We start from the raw sequence: 21,977 nt of genomic DNA, 5'->3' as shown, positions 1-21,977 counted from the left end.
TTCCATACGACGAGTACATAATATATTGCTTTATGGATATTATAGATCTCCACTTATTTATCAGAAAGAAACGATTTTGCCTACAAAATGCTTTGGGTTTTAAGAGAGTGGTTGTGTAAATTGTAACAATGGTTAATATTATCGAATAACTCCAGTCAGCTTCTTCTTCTTCAATATATTACGTTATACTTTTGTTGTAGAAAAACATTTCCGAATAATGTCATTGTCAGCTCCAATTACCGGACGGCTATATCGATGAGTAGAGAATTCGTGGTCAGCGTACCCAATATTATCATTGTACCCAACAAATAATGTATTGATTACACATGTCAAACAAAAGGTGCAAACAACGCCGAAATTATATCAAATTCAGTCCTCACTGAACTAATTGAATAAATGATTGATTTGAGTGTGTAAAAATTAACATTTAATTAAAATCCAAATGTTTTGAGTTTTCTTTAGTGTTAATTCCGCCAATATTTATCTTTAAACAATTCGACACGTGTTTGGCCTCTACACGAGGCATCCTCAGGAGATGTTGACTCGCCAAACTCTGGCACGAGACTCTTATTCGACTTAGTCTCGTGCCAGAGTTTAAAGTAGATTTCCGCAAAGTAGCGCATACTTCAATAAATTTAATTAAAGTTTATAATAAAAATAGAGATAAATTTTTTACAGATGACCACAACCATGTGCTTTTTTGAAGTTGGTTACTAGCGTCGGGCACATTAATAGAGCCATATGGTTATCTCACCTCCCTGATTATAAATACATAGATAACTAATGCATACATTCTGATTAATAAAACTAAATAAAAGAATACCACGAATTAAAGCTACAATAGCAACGCGTCTTTTTTTTAATCTCGTCGATGCATATTTAAACAAATTTGGTAGTGAAAAACGTATTAGGTAAGCCGTATTGTAAATTTTCTAATGAAGTCTTTTGCATCAAAATAAACAAATGTATTTTATTTTACCACAGATCTGTTATATTAAACAATTATTGAAGTGGAAACGTTTAGGCGTTGAGCAATTTATTTTGTGGGTATTGAATAAGACTGAGCTGTAACGATGGACTATATGTAACGCTTGTTCGGGTGAAGAGTCCAGAACAAAAGTGTTGTTTGATATATTATTTAGGTACGCTGAAAATGTTACTCTATGAAGAAAGAACAAAAAAAATATTTATATTATTAACCTCACTTTGATGAAAATTTCACTTGTGTCGTGGTAACTTAATTAAGGACACATCCTTTTTTATACTTACTAATTATTTCTTCTAGTCCAAGGTTATCGCATAGTCCCTTCCTTAGGGTAAGTTCGAGGTATTACTGAATTATGCACTAATAAATTGTTTTTCGCTTTTCAAACTGTACTTCCGAATACTGCAAGTATATAAGGCGAAAATTTTGCCTCACATATTCCCACCTTGTGGGGGGCCTAACAAAACTGCGTCTTACGATATGATGGTCGCCATTCGAGGACTTGTCGAACTATGTGCCCTGCCCACTGCCACTTTAGTTTCGCAATCATTTGGGCTATGTTGGTAGCTTTGATTCTCCTACGAATCTCCTCATTTCTGATTCGATCTCGCAGGGAAACTCCGAGCATAGTCCTCTTCATTGCCCTCTGAGCGACCATGAGCTTTCTCATCAGGCCCATAGTTAGCGACCACATCTGCGTACCGTAAGTCATAACATACCGTCAAACATACTCCTAACTAAAGGCCGGCAACATACCTATCTCATAGCCTCTGGTATTGCGGGTGTCCATAGGTGGTTACCTCACCACATCACGTTAGCCTCTTGCCATTTGCCCCCTTTATAAAAAAAATGAGAATCTCTTGCAGGTTAAAAACTAACCCAGAGAGTTCATTATCTCATTTCGTAATTCGTTTAACATTAATAATATTGAGACAGCCACAAGCTCATGTAAAGCCTCATTTCACACTATGCTGAACTACAAAATCATTCGGAGCGAAATATCTTCATTCTGCCCTCTATTACAAGGGTGGGGTCGGTATAATCGATGAGTCACTGATCCGGACACTATCTAGTTACTGCCACATCAATCTCGGATTATAATATTTTACTGGACGTGAAAATATTTTGTATTTGGTATTATTACTACCCGCATTCAACGTCATTATAGCATTAAAAATGAAAATAGAAAGCCTAACTGTTCCAGTAATGTTTGAGTTGTGCGTGTCACGCACACGTGTGCGACACGCACACACTGTGTGTGTTTATTTTATTCTGTGAATTTTTCTTAAGATTTTAGTTTATATTTCGACAAATGAAATGGGTCTAAGTTAGAATAATTATTATAATATGTTTATGGAATACGGCATAAAGCTGAGTTTGGAGCATAATTCGTCATAAAGATTGGTATTTGAAATAATATATATGTCGTGTTCTATAGAGTGGTTCGCTGCAGTCTACTTTATTCGATAGAATGTCGTGAAGCAATACAATGTCGTATTGTCTGCATAATATTTTAAAAAGTGTTGAATTGTAAAATGCGCGCACAAAGCTTGCAGCCTTCGTTAATGGTAATTTTTGGGAACAGTCAGTCATTTTATTCATAATTTCATATAACTATCGTTGTGTATTAACAGTATTGTGTATCAAGCCTAATAACCAAAAAACAAAACTATTGACATATTTTTCGCTAGTTATCAAACGTGCAATCATGGGTTTCAACTGAATAATTCATGTGAATTACATTAACAAAAATGCACCGACTATCCAAGTGCTAGTCAAAGTAAACGTAAAGTTAATTCCTTTTCTTTCACCAAAATCTTTTGAATGTTACATCTGTAATCATTTATTTTTCTCTACCACCGATTCGTAAAAATTTAAAAGAAAAAGAAAGAACAAATGTTGAGTTATAACGAATTCTTCTTTAAATGGATATGCTCATGTAGTGTCTATTACATCGTTGTCTGTTCGTATTTCGGCTAATATGTTAACAACTATCCTAATAGATTTCCTAGGAATACATATTTAAAAGCTAAATAGTATAGCTATAATGACTGTCTAGCTAACACGACTTCGGGTATTAGGGAGATTCACAAAAAAGGGGCAAAATCAAGCTAATATATTCAGCTAATATAATAGCTATAAATATTTTTTTTATAAATAGAATTAACAAATCACCTATTGAACGCCAAAAACTGCCACTGTTCGAAAATTATACCTCAAACGTAAGAATAACAGACACAAGAAACTCAGCGGGACCCGTCATAGTCTGGGGAACGCTCCAATTCCAAGGAGTTTATTTAAAAAAAAATCTCCTCTTATAAACTTCTGTTCTCCGCGAGAACATCTCCCCGAATCTACTCGAATACCAATGAATTCACTAAGACGTATAAAAACTTCAATATTCCCAACGGTGTTGGAACACTCAATTTAAAACTGCACAAAACGTTTATAACTACCAAATCTGTAGGAGCAAAAAAATTCTGCCAAAAGAAGAGAAAAAGATGTCAAATTTAAAAGCTTTCATCTTATGCGTTATAATAAGAATATAGTGTGGAACTACAATTATATATTCATGATTTTGTACCTACAATATACAATTATATACGAAATTCAAAAGCTTGACGCGAAAATAAATCTTGACAAAATGTACTAAAATTTCTATTTACTATGGCTTGGCATAGACCAGGAGCGAGCGTATGCTTGCGACAATTCAGCAAAGTCAGTGATGCGGACGGAACGTATTTAAGTCGCGTATCGATCAAGTCTCCGCTCTACCCGTTATAGCTTCTTACTATCATATTCATTCTATACATTTTTCTTGATACTATGTGTTAATCGCTCCTGTCACCTCACACATTTTCGTTACGTTTACAATATTTGTATTTTAGGTGTCCGTAGAGTACAGTCCTGATTTTTTATGGACAAACGGGAGTAGAGTCACCGCACTGTCGCGAAATGCCAGATATCCAGATTATGGGGATGACATCCTAACTTGTGGCGTGTCACGCGACGGTGGAATTCGGCGGCAAGAAGCAGGTGAAAAAGCTCATGGGTACAGTCCCCATGATAAATAAGGTAGAGCACACACTGAAGCGATGTCTCTACGCAACTCTAAGTGAAGTAGCCGTTCACAGACCACTGGATGCCGGATAGTTTGAGCGGATGTGCGTTGCACAGGTTCAAATGGTTGGAGCTGATACTGGAGTTCGCCAAACCAGAGATGACAGCAATACTGTATATGTGGCCGGACGTAAGTTTGGCGAAATAGTTGATTCTGAATCTTGAGAATTATATGATGACACTAGCTGACCCAGCAAACGTTGTATTGTCATATAAAGTAATTAAAAAAAAAATCAATAATAAAAATTTTTGGGGTATAAAAATAGTTGCAACCGATTCTCAGACTTACCAAATTTATCGTAGTACAATTAATATATTCGATTGCCATTTTGCAACCCTATAGCGGATTTATGCTGAATCATAGTAAAATAAAAATAAAAAATAATATATTTAGGGATTACCCTATATACCCTATGCCAGATATCCTTTAGGGGTATGAAAAATAGATGTTGGCCGATTCTCAGACCTTACTTGATATCGTTTCGGAGAAGTTTGGTAACAAACACCGGGACACGAGAATTTTATATATAAGATTTACTTAATGAAAGATATACACTTATTCTGAAACCTTAATGTTGCGGAGGTTACTATCGCAGTTCTTTTCACACTCAGGCATCTCAGTGCATCCGCACGTTGGCTCTAGTTAAACAATTTACTCAACTTAAGTAAGACCATACGGTTTTACATAAGCTCGCAAGTCCATCATCTTTCAAAATACACGACAGGATTGCTACGAATTATTTCCTTAACGTTTGACATAAAATTAACAATTCGTTTCTTATTTTAGTAACCAGTAGCATAATATGCTTACATGAACTAAGTAATTTAATTAAATAGGGGTTTACGAAATAATTTGCAGTTTAGACGTTCATGGATAGACTAACGGCCGTTCCCAATACACTATCTATAGATAGAGATAAATTACTACCATCTAATGTCAGTAATAAGCTGTCAATAATCTGATGCTGTCCCAATATACCCGATAAGTCATTCTAATCGCCTTATATTGGGACGCGTGAATTGCAATTTCCATTCAAACTTCTATCGCTGGTAAGCTATACGTCGTCCCATTGACAGACAGCGCGTACGGATAAGGTGAGTTACCGTTGATAAGTTTATTGGGATAGAAAAGTCAACGATAGTTAAGATTTTTATCTCAAGTAAGAGATAGACTGAATATTGGGAACGGCCGTAAATGATGTGAAAAGTTTTGTGTTTAGGGAAAAAACATTGATGAAAGTAATGTTGAAAAATACAACTGATAAAAGTTTTTATTTGTTTGTTTATAGACGACAGTCTTTTCACGTAAAACAGCGCAATGAATAAATAAATTATTACGTTACATTGATAAAATAACTTCTAATAAAACTACTTCCTACGACATTTCTTTAAAACCCAAAAAGAATATAATTCCTAACAACTTCTGACATGCAGTCCTACGACAAAGTATTTCATATTTGTAAGAATATTAATAGCCAAAATAAATACAGACAACAGCGGTCGCTATGTTTGCGAATAATTTAGAAAAATAGTTCATACTTCCTAACATTATCGATACAAGTAACCATGTCATCAAGTCTTATAGTCAATAATATTTTTGAAGTGAAAACTTATTTAGCCGTGATGGCCACTTATTGGTAGGGGTAAATCTTATGGGTTCGCGTCACCGATAATATTAAAAATAAATGTAACTATATACAGTTACACACTTTTTGGATGGGTAAAATCTCGTGAGTTCGCGTAACCGAAATGCTTAGAGCAGTATATAGCTGACGTATTGTGCAATCTGACAAATTGTGTATATATAATAAATGAAATTTAATGGATTTAGTGAGTGTTGAGATAGCGTTTTTGTTTAATTAATATATTATTGAATATAAGTTTTAAAAATAAATTGAAAATATTTTATTTGTTTGAAATTGAAAATAATTTAATTGTTTTTATACATTATGAAATATCAAATTTTTATACTAAAAGTTCAAACTTTTCTCTTCTGTCGGTAGTCTCTACAATTGCCAATTAAAAAATAATGTTGTAATAATTCAGATTTCTACATACATACTTATTTCATTCATGAGATACTTATATACCATACCGTTCATGACAGGAGTCTGGACTTGAATATCGGCTCCCATTCCACAATATTCCGATCTACGAAGCGAAGGTACGTTCAATGGGTTTATAAAACAAGCATTATAGTTCGGATGTGTGGCACACGTTCTCTCCTCGGACAAGGTGGAGGTGGCATAAAAGGTTATAGTCGCCGCGGGACGTCGGATCGATACCCTTTATGTCACCGTACCTGGAACTCGACCCGACTTTTTATCTATCCTATCGCGTTCCATTGAATTGCTGAACAGTACTAGCAAAGATTTCTATTAGATATGCAATCTATTGTTAAATTATAGGAATATCAAAAATTTGTTGTTACTTGATTAGTAGCTGAAATTTAACCCATTCATTGCAAGGATAAAAAATTCAAGTGACACCAGTCATCTGAAAAGCTTTACACAAAGCGATATAATTATTCGGGATAATATGCGGTTTTAATTTTTGCTCAAGATACGGTGAGGTGAGTGATGGCTTATAGATCATGACAACGTGAACTCACGAATTAATATTGTTTTGGTTCTGCAAAACCATTTCATTTTAATCATATTCGCGTATTTTTTTTCCAGTATCTCTTCCGTCAAACAACTTCAAAGTGAATGAGAGTTCCCTCAATATGTTCCAGAATCTAGACAATGTTATGCATGCACATAAACAAATTTTCTAGAAACTGTGATAACGATATTGTTGACAGCAGTAACAAACAAAAGCTTGATATGCCTACTCGGTTAACTCGAATAAGTAGGTCTTATGTGGAGCGACCTATATGCTTTTAAGACATGATCCCAGAAAATATACAAAACGAAATTCAAAAGAATTGTTATAAAACGTTTGTGTGGCAATGGTTACTATAACATTACTTTCTTAATGATACTACAGACTGGGAGTGGAAGAAGAAGCCTGATATTCTTGCCCGTTCTATTCAGGTCTGAGGCATAAATTTTCAATGAGTGATTTCACATCGTATTCTGAATAAAAATATTTGAATCTGAATTATCAACATGGTGGAGATGCATACTTCGCATTGTTATGTGCTTTACCGCTTTTACCACAGGGAGTGTTCCGCAGAACTGATGCCTGAATTTCCAAACTGCACAACACAATCTCAAATATCACTACCTGGATGTGTGGCGTTTTCCATGGAGCTATTTTGAATAAATTAATTTTTTCACTGTTTTTTTTAGGAAGATAGAAAAATGGTATGTAAGTAAAAAAAGCGCGTACCTATACTTAAATATCGGCTACGCTCTTGTTTAGGTGACGGTCATGACGTATCGCTAGTTTTTCACACACTAGGAGGCTTTTAGATCAAAAATCCGATGTCTCAGTCATAGCTCAAAGCTCAAAGTTTTTAAATAATTAGAACTAGGCTATCGTAAAAGCAAACGTTGTTTTGCCATATAAATTATTAGAAATTGCATTATAAAAATTTTTGGGTATATGTAGGTATGAAATTTTTATATATATTAATATTAAACTCACCGTCGCTATCTCCATACTGCGTCCACAGCTCCCTCAGCATATCGTCTTCTTCTTCACTAAACGTCTTTGGAAGCTTGTCCTTCCGTTCTTTATTACTCCGTTTTGTCGGAGCTCTAAATATCAAACCCAGTTCTTTGAGCTTCTTGATCACGCTACGCCGAGTTCTGGTCTGGTCGATCAAGTTGTCCAATATCCAATCAATGACATCTGTTGACAATTTATCATCTATTCAGGATTATTAATGGTATCAGAAGCGCCAAGCAAAATCACCGAGTAGTTTTTATGGCTATAGGATTTAAAAAAAAACTTTTTAGCACAGAGGAAATTTGGGTCATGTTAAAAATAATTGCTAGAACTTTAGACTTTTTTGAATACAAGTTCAGGCGTGGACTTAACGCAGAAGAAACAATTCACGATATCCATGCCGTGTTTGGAGATGATACTAATCGTAATGTGCGTTTTTAGTTCAATCGCTTTCTTAGTACAGGAAAATCCGACGAATTGAAAGTGTTGGTAGAAGTCAAATCTCATCAAACTCCCAAGGAACGAGCGACATGGTTCGATGTTAGCATTCACATAATATTTGTCCATATTTGCATAAAACTAAAAAGAAGTCTTAAAAGTGTTGGTGTTACTCTATGATACCACCAGACCTTATACAGCCCGAGAAACCGTTTTCTAGTTCATGTTCTAGAGAAATCGATGCTCATCACACAAACAGAAAAGTTTCTAGTTTTCAATTTGTTCCTTGCTTCTTAAAGAGAAACCGATCCCATAGCAACAAAATATTCAGAGTTTTTCTTGTTCAGCATATCGACTGAGGTGTGATAAATGAAGTTAAGATAGTATAAATACATTTTGTAATTTTATTAAATATGCTTATATTTTATCTTATTGGCGTAGCTTCATGACAAATAGGCAGTGGTCGCAAACGGCACAAGTAACAAAATCACCGTTTTAGGTACTAATTAGCACCAATAAGTAAATAGTAGTTAAAAAAACACGCTTTTTATAGAGAACCGAACTAAAATAATCAAATTTATTATGTTGTGTTATGTTATTATTAAATTAACTTGAATTCCTGCCTTATAGACGATTGATGAATATTATGTAAATTAACAAAAATCTTATTTTACAAATTGAAAACTGGAATAATTTTATCAAATTAATGTATTATCATCGGTCCTCGATAGATCTACGAAGTGTGAACTAAATCTGGCCCTTTAAAGTGAGTCAAAATCGCGCCCAAATGAGACGGTTACAAACAAATATACAAACAGGTGAAGCAATAAAAAGCGTGTAAAAAAGCTACAAATTGTGCTGTTTTTCAAATTGAATTTTGCTACTTTGCCACTGCTACCTTGACAGAGCTCTTAGTAATAGGTAATTGGTCATGACGTTTACCCACCTTTATTCCCATTCAACTAAATAATATAATATAATATTGACACACTTTTAACACAAATTATCTTGCCCCAAGTTAAGCAAATGTTGCCTGTGTTATGGGTTACAAGACAATGATATATTTAATACAATATACTTACTTAAACATACATAAATTCATATAAACATACATAAAACATTTTAAACATCCATATTCATCATATAAATGCTTGCACCTACCGGGATTCGAACCCGGGACCTCTAGCTTTGTAGGTAGGATCGCTAACCACTCGGCTATACAGGTCGTCTTACAACCCGGCTTTGGTAAATATTTTTTTCTGTTACAAATGAGGAGAAACAGACAAATTTAACCAAAGCAGAGACGCTAAGAGCTCAATTTGTGTAATTAATTATACTATTTCGAGAATATTTTGATGTCAAGATTCTGCGAAGTTCTCAAACATTTTACAAATGAAAGCAAATTCCGCTCATAGACATTACGGGTTACTACTATTCATAGTGACTAACATGTCTAGACAGAGTGTTCGTGTTATCAATACATTATAGAGTGAAGTGAATTACTCTAGCAGACTATTGCAGGAGTTACTTCGTCAAAATTAGAGATTTTATTTGCATACACATTTTTAGTTAATGTACATTACAGGTAAAGTGAGAAGTTATTATTAGACAACGCCTCACTTATGCTTTTGAGACTAGATTGTAGATACAAATTTCGATACCACAGTAATAATAATAACAATTCAGAAAAAGGTTCTCAAAGAAAATTAAAAACAGGAATTCGATTTACTGTATGAAACGAAAATATCCTAGACTTATGAAGATATTTACTGTACTCTCAAAATTGTCGACGAGTACGTCTACCTCGGACAAACAATCCAGTTAGGCAGGTCCAATTTCGCGAAAGAGGTCACTCGTCGAATCCAACTCAGATGGGCAGCGTCCGGGAAGCTCCGTAAAAACGACAGTGTCTGAAGACGAAGGTTATCAACCAGTGTGTGTTGCCCAGATGACACGTTACGCAGACGTGGTTGCTAACTATAGGTGTTATGAAAAAGCTCATGGTCGGTCAGAGGGCACTGGAGAGGGCTATGCACGGAGTCTCCTTGCGAGATCAAATCGGAAATGAGGAGATCCGTAGTAGAACCAAAGTTACCGACATAGTATATGATTGCGAAACTGAAGTGGCAGTAGGCAGGGCACATAGTTCGACGGACAGATGGCCGTTGGGGCAATAAAGTCCTCGAATGGCGACCACGTGCCGGAAGACGCAGTGTTGGTAGGCCCCCACAAGATGGACCGACAGTCTCAGCAGCGCAGAACCGATCTTCGTGGAAATCTTTGGGGGAGGCCTTTGTCCAGCAGTGGACGTCGTCCGGCTGATGATGATGAAGATATTTTGGAAGTAACAACTAAACTACATTTACTTATCGATTTGTTCCTATGGTGAGTTATCGTTTATTACCAACATCTCATGCTTATCTAAAATTTACTGAATTTCACACTTGTTACACTTTGGAACTGAGGATCAATATGTAAGGTGCTTGCAGTATCGTAGGATTACTAAATAGAAAAGAGAAGTATTGTCATATTTTCTAAATTCGCAAAATTTTTTTCGGCAGAACACAGCACTCAAATAAATATACAATTTACGACAATCGTAATTCATATTTTTTAAATACAGCCATTAATACGAAGCTATCAAGGGCAATGTTCCTGCTACAATCTTAAATATTTATTTGTGTTATAAAGACTACATTATTTTTAATTAGGGATATATCTTCGAGTATTGTTAGTTTAGTTTTTACATGACGGGGTAAGTCGTTAATGTTTAAAACTCTATTTATTGCAAAAACAAATTTATTATGATATTTACATAATGATTTGAACTTAACCTTCTGATTACAATTTTTGTCTATTATAATACCCAATGACATTCTTAATATATAGACAAATTAAGTCGTATAAAAACAAAGCAGATATTATGGAACATGCCACAATTTACCTTATCATAATAAGCTTCGATTGCTATATCGATACATAGACGCATTTACTCCAGTAGTTTAAAATATTCTTCGTCTATAAGCATCAATGTAAAAGTTTGTTCAGTTCAGGAGGTTTAAGGACCCGATTCGGATAGTGACAGTTGACACAAGACTAAGGAGCAAAGTGTGCTTACATTATCTTTAAGCACACTTTTACCGTTCCGCTATCAGACTGCGAATGATATGTTCTTACGTGTGTATAGAACATCAGTTATTATACCTACTAATTTGATATTTTAAGTCTTGTCAGCCAATGTCGTGACTGTGGATAAATGGTATTATAATTATATCTTTGTGAAATTATAAATTTGAAGTAATAAAATTAGAAACGTCACAAAAGGTGAGCCGTTCCATCTAAATATTATTGCACAACCGCCATTACGATATCAAGAATAAGATGTAATATTCTCAATTAAAGTAATTCCCGTCTCGCTCGAGTTTCGAGCAACAGTTATTCCCGTAGTTGAGAAATTAATATCATTTCAGCAAGAGTTTAAAAGGAATTTCCTCCGCTTATTTACCTAGACGGCGATGTAATGTTTCCGTAAGAAATACTGAAAGTTTAATGGCAGCTATTTCGTATTTTGTTGTGATTTTGGAGCGAGATGCATTGCATGTGAGGCAAGAAATAAAAAAGTTATATAAATGTTAGATGATATCAATACCCAAAAATTTGTAGTTTTGCAACTACCTACAATTACAGCCATTTGCCAAACCCCCCATCTTCCAAGTGAGATTTGGAATGTCCCTCCCCACCGTAGAACACCTTACGTAATTAATGGACGCTCCATAAGACCGGTTTCCTAATAGATCAGGGCGAAGCAATGGTACCAATGTAGGCGTCATACTATTTGAGGGAATAAACTACACGCGGAAAGCTGCAGCTTAATTATCATATTAAATATATACTAGCGTATAACCAAACAAAGCGTGTGAGAGAGAAGAACCTCTCTAACGGATACAGATAGATACAGCAAGAAAGGTAAGTGAATCTATTGTTACTGTAACCAATTTTTATTGACAGGTCCCGCTTGATATTAGCCCCTTACGATTTTAAAATTAAACTAGCTAAATCAATATTGGTCACGCATGATCGAGCTGACAGGTATATTCTATGCTCTCACCTGTATAAATACCACTGGACAGGCTGTTCCATATGTTTGACAGCAAATATTTTTTTTTTATTTTTCAAGAAGTGATATCATATCCTTTTATAAATAAAAATATTTGAACTGCCTTTTAGTATGAGAATACATTTTATTAAATCTAAATGACAATTTGATCTTTCGATACAATGTAATTATCCTCACATGACACTGGAGGTCTACTCTCATAATCGACAACGATATATTCGGAACGATACGATAATACCCCGAATATATCGCACCTACCCTACTCTAACAAATGTTCGTATTTAATATCGTTTATCGTAACAACATCGTAACCATAGACTAATATTTTGATTTTTTTACGATGTTAGAGTGAATGAATTATGCGCAAACCTTGAAAAACTAAATATTATCTGTGCTATGTCGCTGTTAAGTGTCAAAAGTCAAAACATACTCGTAGTTAAGGCGCTAAGGACCATGCCAGACTGCACCACCAATTTCCGTTATTTATACAAAATGTAAATATTCAAAAATTATGTAATGAATATAATATGACCATTTAAAATTTTATAAATAATACAAAACTTGCGGATAATAAAATGTAAAAAAAGGTAACACAACCCTTCTCGTCCACTTCCTATTTCTCAGGCGGCCATTTGCATTACTTTCTATGCATAAACGATCAACAAAATGACTTAAATTACTTGGTTGTAAAAAAATCTGTTGAATAGTAAATCACATAATTACTTTAATAATATTTATTAAGTATGTATATTGTATGGCAAATATATCTATACAACTTGAAACGATAATAGCAACGACATCCTAGAAGGTGTCGTTGAGATTATCGTAAATTGACGTTTGATTATCTGTCAAATTCGAATATTCGTCTCTGACATTTTCAACTAAGAGTAGAGTTAGGACCGATAATATCGAGAAAAGTTTTGTTCGTTCAATCATCGTTTCGACATTGAATAGGATGTAACTAAGAGTAGGATTCGACACGACTAATGCCACGATATATCGAATATCGATTTTAGGAGTAGGCCCCCTGAGTCAGCCGCATAAATAAATTTACTGACAACTCGCGCATAACCTAAATAATAACCATATCAACTTTGTTATTTACAAAAAAGGGAGCAAATACTCTAGGAACCAGACAGTTTTTCTGTATGTCTTCTGGATTACGATTTCCACATAATGTTTCAATTAAAAAGAACGCACTGTATAATATGATTGGGCATCATCAGACGAAATTAGTTCACGGTTTATCCTAAATTGAAAACAATCCGACAATGGTCTCGAACGAATTTTATCAAAAGATTGGTAATTGATTGAAATTATACCATATTTATAAAGTGAAAACCTTTTTGGCGTATTGAGCACTTCATTTTGTAGGTGACTGAGACTCAGCTGTCATGCTCGGATACGCAACCATTTTACAGGTAAAGTCGCCTCGATTAATTTACTTTCCGTATCAGTTAGCTCTTTTTTTTAATATGACAATATGGAAATACTTCACACTCTTCTCTATCTTGCCGATATTTTTATAAACATGTTCAAAACATACAGAAAATCTTATAAACATCTATGACTCGGAAACAGTAGGCAGCGTCACTAACCATTGGGCTGGGTCATCGAATTTAAAATTAGGATCTGATATCCTCAAACAATCGAGTTGAAATTTATTGTAATTTATGATATGCATGAACACTGTTGACATCCTGTAGGCCTTTCTGATAAATGACAACATCGAAAATAGCTTAGTCCTTTTTTTATTATTATAAAAATTGTCATTTTTTTAATTAAAATTTCCATGCTAAATTGTGTTCTGTTTAATGTAGGTACTTATCAATACAGGAGGTAATCGTTAGTCAATTGTATTTGAGTGTTTAATATCAAAATTTTGGATAGTTCTCGTTTGATTTTTAAAAAGTTATTGACGTAGCTGACTACGTCAAACGTTCTCGTTTCATTTTTAAAAAGTTGTTGTCGTGGCTGACAACGTCATATTACTCACTAGCTGATCCGACAGACGTTGTTCTGTCAATAAACGGTTCGAGAGATATGGTAAATACGTGGGTGAGTGCGTGGGTGGGATCGTAACACGACAAACTATACATGTTAACCTTCCTTGAGCTTCAACGAATCTATTACAAGATTTCATTGAGATCGGTCGAATAGTTTAGGGAGTTATTAGGGAACATTCAAACATACATTTTCTTTTATATAAATAGATTAGGTAACGTACTTTCGATATCAGTTTAAAGTTTTTTTCATCTGTAATAGTAACTAATAATTACCTGCGGGCCGGGCCTACCATGAACTCTTATTGCGATTCAATTGACAACCTAAAATGAACTGCTTTGCTATTTCGTACCACGACGTTATTAGAGCAATCCATTTTAGGCTGACGTCAAATCAAGAAATTGAATCGCAAACTGATTTATTTTATTATTTTACCATGAGATAATATTTCAAGCTAAGCTGGGATACCTTGTGTCAAAGTGAGCGATTCGAAAAAAGTTGCTACTTTCTTAGAGGAAAGTGAATCGTGTTGTTAATAACTTTTAAAAAATAGTGAAAACATACAGAAAAGGAAAATTTTATTGATGAAAGATGAGATGAGAATACTTTATTAAAATTTTTTTGAAAAAAAAAAAATACTGAAAGTAAATTCCGAAAATGAAAATACTAAAGACGAGGCAGTAAAGGCCCGGGCTATAGCCTGTTCGCAAGAACGAATTAAAAAAAGTACTATGTGCTCCTGTCAAATCAAACATCAATGGAGGTGGCTTCATAACTCGTTATTATGACGAAACCGACTAAGCAAACATTTAATTTGTAATTTAAAGAACTATTTCATATTACTATTATTGACTTGACGCTACAAAGCGCAATTTTATAATGTATTTTTAGTATTTTCTACGGAAAAAAATCGCTAAAATCATATCGTTTTGGGTTTCGAAACGCAACGCATATGATCGAGTAAGAGAGACAAACTAATGGAAGGCTTAGGTAAATTTATTTCGTTTATTCTTCATAAGCGATCCAATCGCAATTCAGTAAAAGGCACTTCATGGTACGATTTTAGCGATTCAGTTTAGGTACCTAAACTGAACTGCATCGGAATCGCATCGCTACTTAAAAGTTGATGGTAGGCCTTCTGGTCACAATTAGCGATTACATTCTGTACCTATATAACGACTTGAAATATTGGTAGGAATATACCATTAGCTGAGTAGAGGTCAGCTGAGATCGGATTTTACGAAATTCCACCCGCAAGAGAAATTATGAACAGAACAACGTCTGTGGGATCTAGTTACTCATAATTTTATAGAGTTCATATCAATTATATTTTTGGTTAGCCAGTAATATTTATCAATATGACATGGCTAATACGGTCAAGGTTGGTTTAATAGTAATACCACCCTGTCTACATTATTTATATTCAAATATTTTTATACAAAAAATATAAGAATATGACATCACTTATTGAAAGTCAAAACCTACCACCCATTCCAAAATGAATGCCTCATACTTCAGAAGAATGGGCGCAACAAACTCAGCGGGCTTTTTTTTCATCGAAAAAATATGTTTACAAAGTAAAATCGTACAATTAAACTTATTATTTAATAGCCTGAGGGCGGTCACTCCATTCCCAATCTATGGTATCATTAAGAAAGTCATTTATGTTATAGTAACCTTTGCCACACAAACGTTTTTATACGCTTTATATTAGCTTCACCTGTATGTTTGTATGTATATTTGTATGTTTGTAACCGACTTCTTTGGGCGCGATTTTGACCCACTTTAAACGGCTAGATTTCGTTCAAACTTTATAGATTTATCGAGAACCGATGACATTACACTAATTTGACTAAAAAATGAAAAATAAAAAATAGTTAAAAAAAACTAAAAAGCACGCTTTTTATAAAATTCAACTAAAAATAGAAAATAAATTTAAATTGAAAATAGTGTAAAAAAAATATTTTATTGTAAAAAAAGCGTGGGGTGCTTTTTAAGATATTATTAAAATAATATTTCTTCTACACTCCACACTTTTTTTAAAATAAAACATTTTATTTTTGAAACAATTATTTTTTAACAATTCTTTTGAATAATGTAATACTTTTGTTTAGAACATTTTCTGGGATCTTGTTGTAAAAGCATATACATCGCCACACAAAAGATTTACTAACTCGACTTAGCCAAGTAGTAGGCACCATAGGATTTAAAAGCTTTTTAATCCTATGGTGAACAAAAATATTTTGAATTTAAAAGGCATAAAAGGCATTTATTTTCTCAAAATTGATTCCTTTAGAATTCTTTTTGATGTCATTTCTAATAACTACTAGATACTACTACCGCTTCGGAAACAAATGGCGCTCTGAGAGAGAAGAAGCGGCGAAAGAAACTCTCCCAGCATTCTTTTTTTGCGCTCTTTTCAATAAAAATAAACAATATTGAACAGTCATTTCTATCGCTATAAAATAATCACAATCTAGTCCCTGGCTGACCGATCATTTAGATATTCGGCAGTGGAGTAATAGGATTTATGACAGAGCCATTTTTTTATAAAACATTTAAATTTATTTATAGATAATGCCTGAACACTGGCTGGGACTTTATTATAGAAGTGTATACATTTACCCTTAAAGCTATTATGTATCTTATGAAGCCTACTAGAATTATTTACAAGCAATCCCTTATTTCTAGTGTTATAATAATGAAAATTAAGAGCAAAAAGGTGACGATTTTTGTGAACGTATATTAAATTTTCATAAATGTACTGACAATGAACAGTCATAATATTTATTTCTTTAAATTTTTCTTTGAGAGACTATAACTAAGCTGATATATAGCACGAACAGCTCTCTTTTGCAGAGCAAACACTATATCAATGTCAGCAGCATGACCCCATAGTAAAATACCGTACGTCATGCTGTGAAAATAACTGAAGTACACTAATAAACACGACCGCTAGGGTCGCAACATTCGTGTACTCTCTAATATTTCTAACTGCATATGCTGCAGAGCTGAGTCTATCTGCTAGATGGGCAATATGTGGACCCCACTGAAGCTTTTTATCTTACGTGATCCCCAAGAAGACCGTAGTGTCCACAAGTTCCAATCTCTGGTCATTTATAAGTACGTTGGTTTGTACCTCCGCTGTGTTCGGTGTAATTAACCGTAAACACTCTGTTTTTTTACTGTTTAAGTGCAGATTATTCGTCTCAAACCAACGCACTATCTTTGAGAGTGCATTGTTTATCTCGTCATCAATATCTGCACGTCGCTTCTCTTTAAAAATAAGTGAAACATCATCAGCAAACAATACAATCTCATGGCTATCATCTACCACAAACTGTAGATCGTTAATATATATAAAAAACAAGAAAGGACCGAGAATAGAACCCTGTGGAACACCCATTCCCACAGGTTTACCCGAAGACCGTTTGCCATTTACATCGACTATCTGAACTCTTTCGCTTAAATATGACTTTAACAGATTTAGGGCTTTCTTTTTCACTTCATAATGCTTTAGTATTAGGAGTAGAGTTTCATGGTGGACGCAGTCAAATGCTTTGGACAAATCACAAAAAATTCCCAAAGCATCTTGTGACTCTTCCCAGGCGTCAAAGATGTGCTCAATGAGTCTAGTACCCGCATTAATTGTTGATAAGCCCCTAGTGAAACCAAATTGATTTTTATTCATTAATTTACAACAATGTATTTGTAGCTGTTGAAGCAAAAGTTTTTCAAAAATTTTACCAAAACTTTGCTGTATTTCATGAGGTCAGGGAACACACCCTCATCTATGCATTCATTAAATATTATTGCTAATTCAGGTGCTATAATGTCAAGTATGTATTTTACAATATTAGTCGAATGGCCCCATAGGTGTTTTGAATTTTTTAGGTTAATTAATTTGAAGATCTTTACTACATCGCTACCTGTAACATACTTAAATTTCAAATCAGTGGAAGATACTGTTACGTGTAATTTAAGCATATCATATGCTGCTTTTGGTGAAGAGTTAAAGTATTTGGTCGTGATAATCGGGATTTCGGAGAAGTATTTATCAAATTCATTTGCAATTTCTATTTCCGAATTTATAACGCTATTATTAATATTTAAACAGATAGAGGTGTTACGGCAATTCGATCTACCAGTTTCATTGTTAATTACACTCCAAGTCGCTTTTAATTTATTATTACTGTTTTTAATTTTATCTGCAGTGAAACGTGTTTTCGCTTCATGACTAACTACTTTAAAGAGCTTGGAGTAGAGAGATCTAAACAGGTTGCTGTTGTAGAAGTGATTCTAGTAGGTTCCCAAAATACATTGAACAAATTAAAACTTTGAAATAAATTTTTAAGGCTACTACAATTGGCCGAAGCTTCAAGCAAGTTTATATTAAAATCTCCACACACTAAAATTGACTTGCTGGTTTTGCTAAATTTTGATAGTACCTCCTCAATTCTATGTTGGAACTGATGCAGTGGGGGGGAGGGGGGTATACACTTACAATAATAAATTGCTCTTATTCTATACAAGCCATCTCAATTAGTTGTTCTATAGAGAGATTAACAATATCTCTTCTATTTTTGCATTTGATTTGAAATTAGACCTGTCAGATCGTTTTCATTCTTAGTGTATGGCGTCTGTTGGACTTAAAGTATTAAATCCATAACATAGCAAATAAACTTGAGTAATATTGGTCGTAACCATCTCGGCGTAAGCATGGGTTGTTAATGTCAAAACGGCAACGTCTTGAGGTTGACCGAGCTATACAAAGCATTGAACGTCGGGCACAATGCGGCTCATTTGTTGAAATGCCCGCTGCCGACCGCAAACTGTGGCTTGCTACGATATATTATGAGCTTCGAGAACGTTCGCCATACATATCGTAGTTACTAATGATCAACCATAGGTAGTTACTAATATTATAAGGTCGGGGAAAAGTTCTTTCGCATATAGTAAAAGGCATTTAATTTCTCTAAATTGATTCCTTTAGAATTCTTTTTGATGTCATTTCTAATTACTTCTTAGTACGATAGTAAAATTGCTATAGGTATAAAAAGTCGCCAGGAAATATAATTTATAGTTCCTTCCAACAACTTCCCGCTTATTCCATACTTAACCTAATAACGCTTCAAATTGTACTTTTGACAATTTTAAATATAATTTGTGTTGTTCAAAGACAGCTGTTTCTAAGTTGCAGTTTCGAAGTAATTCCGAATATACTTTCGTCCGAAGCCGAAAAATACTTTTTTCAGTATTCTTTCGTCAACGATAACTCACGAACGAATCAACTGCTTTTGCATGGCGATCGACGTGCTTTTTTGATGTTAAGAGCTGATAAGTTTTTAGAATTGACCAGTAAAGCAGTTTTAGAGTTATTCCAAAAAAAACACATATAAACGCAATAGATAAATAGGAATATCTCTTTGTATAATAACCGTCTGGACCGTACCGAGTATGACGGCCAAATGGTGCGAGGGGCCCGCCAGACCGTTCGATGGTCGAGCCATGATTGGCGTCGCTTTTCAAATAAAGACACCTTATTTGAATCACCTATATATAGTGGCTGCCTCACCTTGATTAGTCTGAGGATTGCTCTGGTTCTCCATATACAGTTTGCGCAGTTCTTCTTCTTGCTCCTCACTCCACTGATTCTTTCCCACTTTGTCCCTAAAACAAGAGATCTCTTTAAGGGTGACCTTTGTGAGACATTTATTCACTAGAATCAAAAGCCGGTTTTGATGATCCTCTGGTACAACAGGGCATGGAGAACAGTGATCACTAGGGCCTTACGTGGATAAGTAGATTATACGAACAAAATAGCAATTTTTACGATATAACAATAAAACATCCCAAAAAAATATTCTTTTCATTCTAACGCACGCACATACACATACAGTTACTAGTATTTACCAGTGTACCTATTTACCAGTGGGCTCTTTTGCGCAAGAGAAGACAACGGCGCCTATTTCTGCCGTGAGGAGTAATGTGTACGAATAATTATGTTTGCAAATGAGACTTAACATCTTATGTCTCAAGGTCACGAATTCTTAGCGGCACTGCATTGTAATGGGCAGGGTATATCAATGACCATCAGCTGAACGTCCTGCTCGTCTCGTCCCTTATTGTCATAAAAAATCTATTTTAACCAAAGCGTTGTTACGTTTATTTCATTTTGCGTCTTGTTCCTATATCCAATTTGACAACCTCGGTTAAGACATCCATACAGTAAATCAGATTCTTGCAACCCGCTCTATACGACTTTTATGTTTACTGACGGTGTCTTTTCCTTTAATATATTTGTTCACACAACCCCGTATGAAATAACATTACAAACATCCATGGGCTATTTGCTTTAGACCCCTGCGCCCTGCGAGGATCGACCCCAAATATGTTGGTCGTAATTCAGGTCGACATTCATGTCCGTCGATTTCTGTTTGACGACACACGGTCCCTATTTGAAATTTATTAACTACTTTTTTTCAGTTATATATATATGTCGGAGAATTAGAAGATTATAGCAATATTATGGCCTGTATTCTATTATTTGTGGCTGAATTAATGGCGAACGTCATCTGTCAATGTCAGTTTGAAGCTGTCACTGTCATAACAGTTCGTGGCGCTCGTGCGACGTCAATGTCGGTGAGATGATTGAAATTGGTCATTATTGTCCATCAGTAGAGCGCTTTAAAATTCTGAGTGGCACTTTAATTGACACGTAAGATGTTATGTCTCATTTTCCTAGTAATTTCACTAGCAATGGCGCCCTTCAGACCAAAACACAATAATGTTTACACACTAGTATATTCCATACCATACCATAATTTAGCCGCCATCCTGTGCAAAATAGCCTCCCACTGGTAAATCCCCTTAGTCCCCTCTTACGAAACTCTTGGGCCTGTGTCTTCCCTATTCTTTTTATGCCCCGGGGAAGCAAAGGGCAAAAGTTAGGTTTTTACTTATTTACGACCCAACCGAAACTACATCTAAAGTGACAAACATAACGTAGAAGTATACTTATTCGATAAGCGGTAGTTTTTGACTTAACAATAAGAGATATCATATCCTATTTTGAATAAAAATATTTGAATTTGAATTAGACATCTCGGGCCGACTTTAAAAGAACGAGCGTTACATAGCCCAGAATTACATGTCAGTCTCATTCAATACCCACATAATAAAATGCTCAGCGCGACCAAATAAATTGTTTCACTCAAAAAATTGTTATATTTTAATGGTTCCCAAAATTCATTCTTAAGCTTATTCTCGAGTTTAAACTTTGACTTCGAGCTTAAGCAATAAGTTTTTAACAGTTAAACCTTTTTTATTTGATTCGTCTAGACTTGCAAAATCTCTTTAAATGAGTAGATTTAATTTGAGACAGTTCAAACGCTTTAAGATCTTTTAACTTCAGACAAGAAAGACATTATCGCTATATCGAAGGTTGGATATTGGAAATGATATCATTATCAGCTACAACTTAGACTGATTAAGTTACTGGTTTATTTTATAGGTATTAACTTTTATTGTGAAACGTGTTAAATAAAGTTCATTATTAAAATTAAAGTCATAAATAAGTAAATAGTTTTATTTTCGTAATAAAATATGCTGTGACGCAAATTATGACATTTTTTTATGTATGTAGTTACAAACCTACCTTGGCTGACACTGACTCGAAAAATTACAATAATCGTAACT

General features: G+C 34.5%; 1 protein-coding gene across 1 annotated transcript in view; it reads right to left on the bottom strand.

The window, feature by feature from the left end:
- LOC126976742 (protein timeless homolog) overlaps positions 1 to 21,977 on the bottom strand; it is a 62,537-nt gene that overhangs the window by 17,220 nt on the left and 23,340 nt on the right. The window contains exons 16-17 of the mRNA XM_050825300.1: positions 19,855 to 19,949; positions 7,697 to 7,903 (exon numbers count right to left, since the gene is read on the bottom strand). Coding sequence (XP_050681257.1) covers positions 7,697 to 7,903; positions 19,855 to 19,949 — 302 coding nt within the window. The remainder of the gene's footprint in view (positions 1 to 7,696; positions 7,904 to 19,854; positions 19,950 to 21,977) is intronic.

The sequence above is a fragment of the Leptidea sinapis genome, chromosome 42 (assembly GCF_905404315.1).
Source record: "Leptidea sinapis chromosome 42, ilLepSina1.1, whole genome shotgun sequence".
NCBI classification, from domain to species: Eukaryota; Metazoa; Arthropoda; class Insecta; order Lepidoptera; family Pieridae; genus Leptidea; species Leptidea sinapis.
Note: the sequence above shows the minus strand (reverse complement) of the source record. Positions and strands in the feature narration are given on the sequence as shown.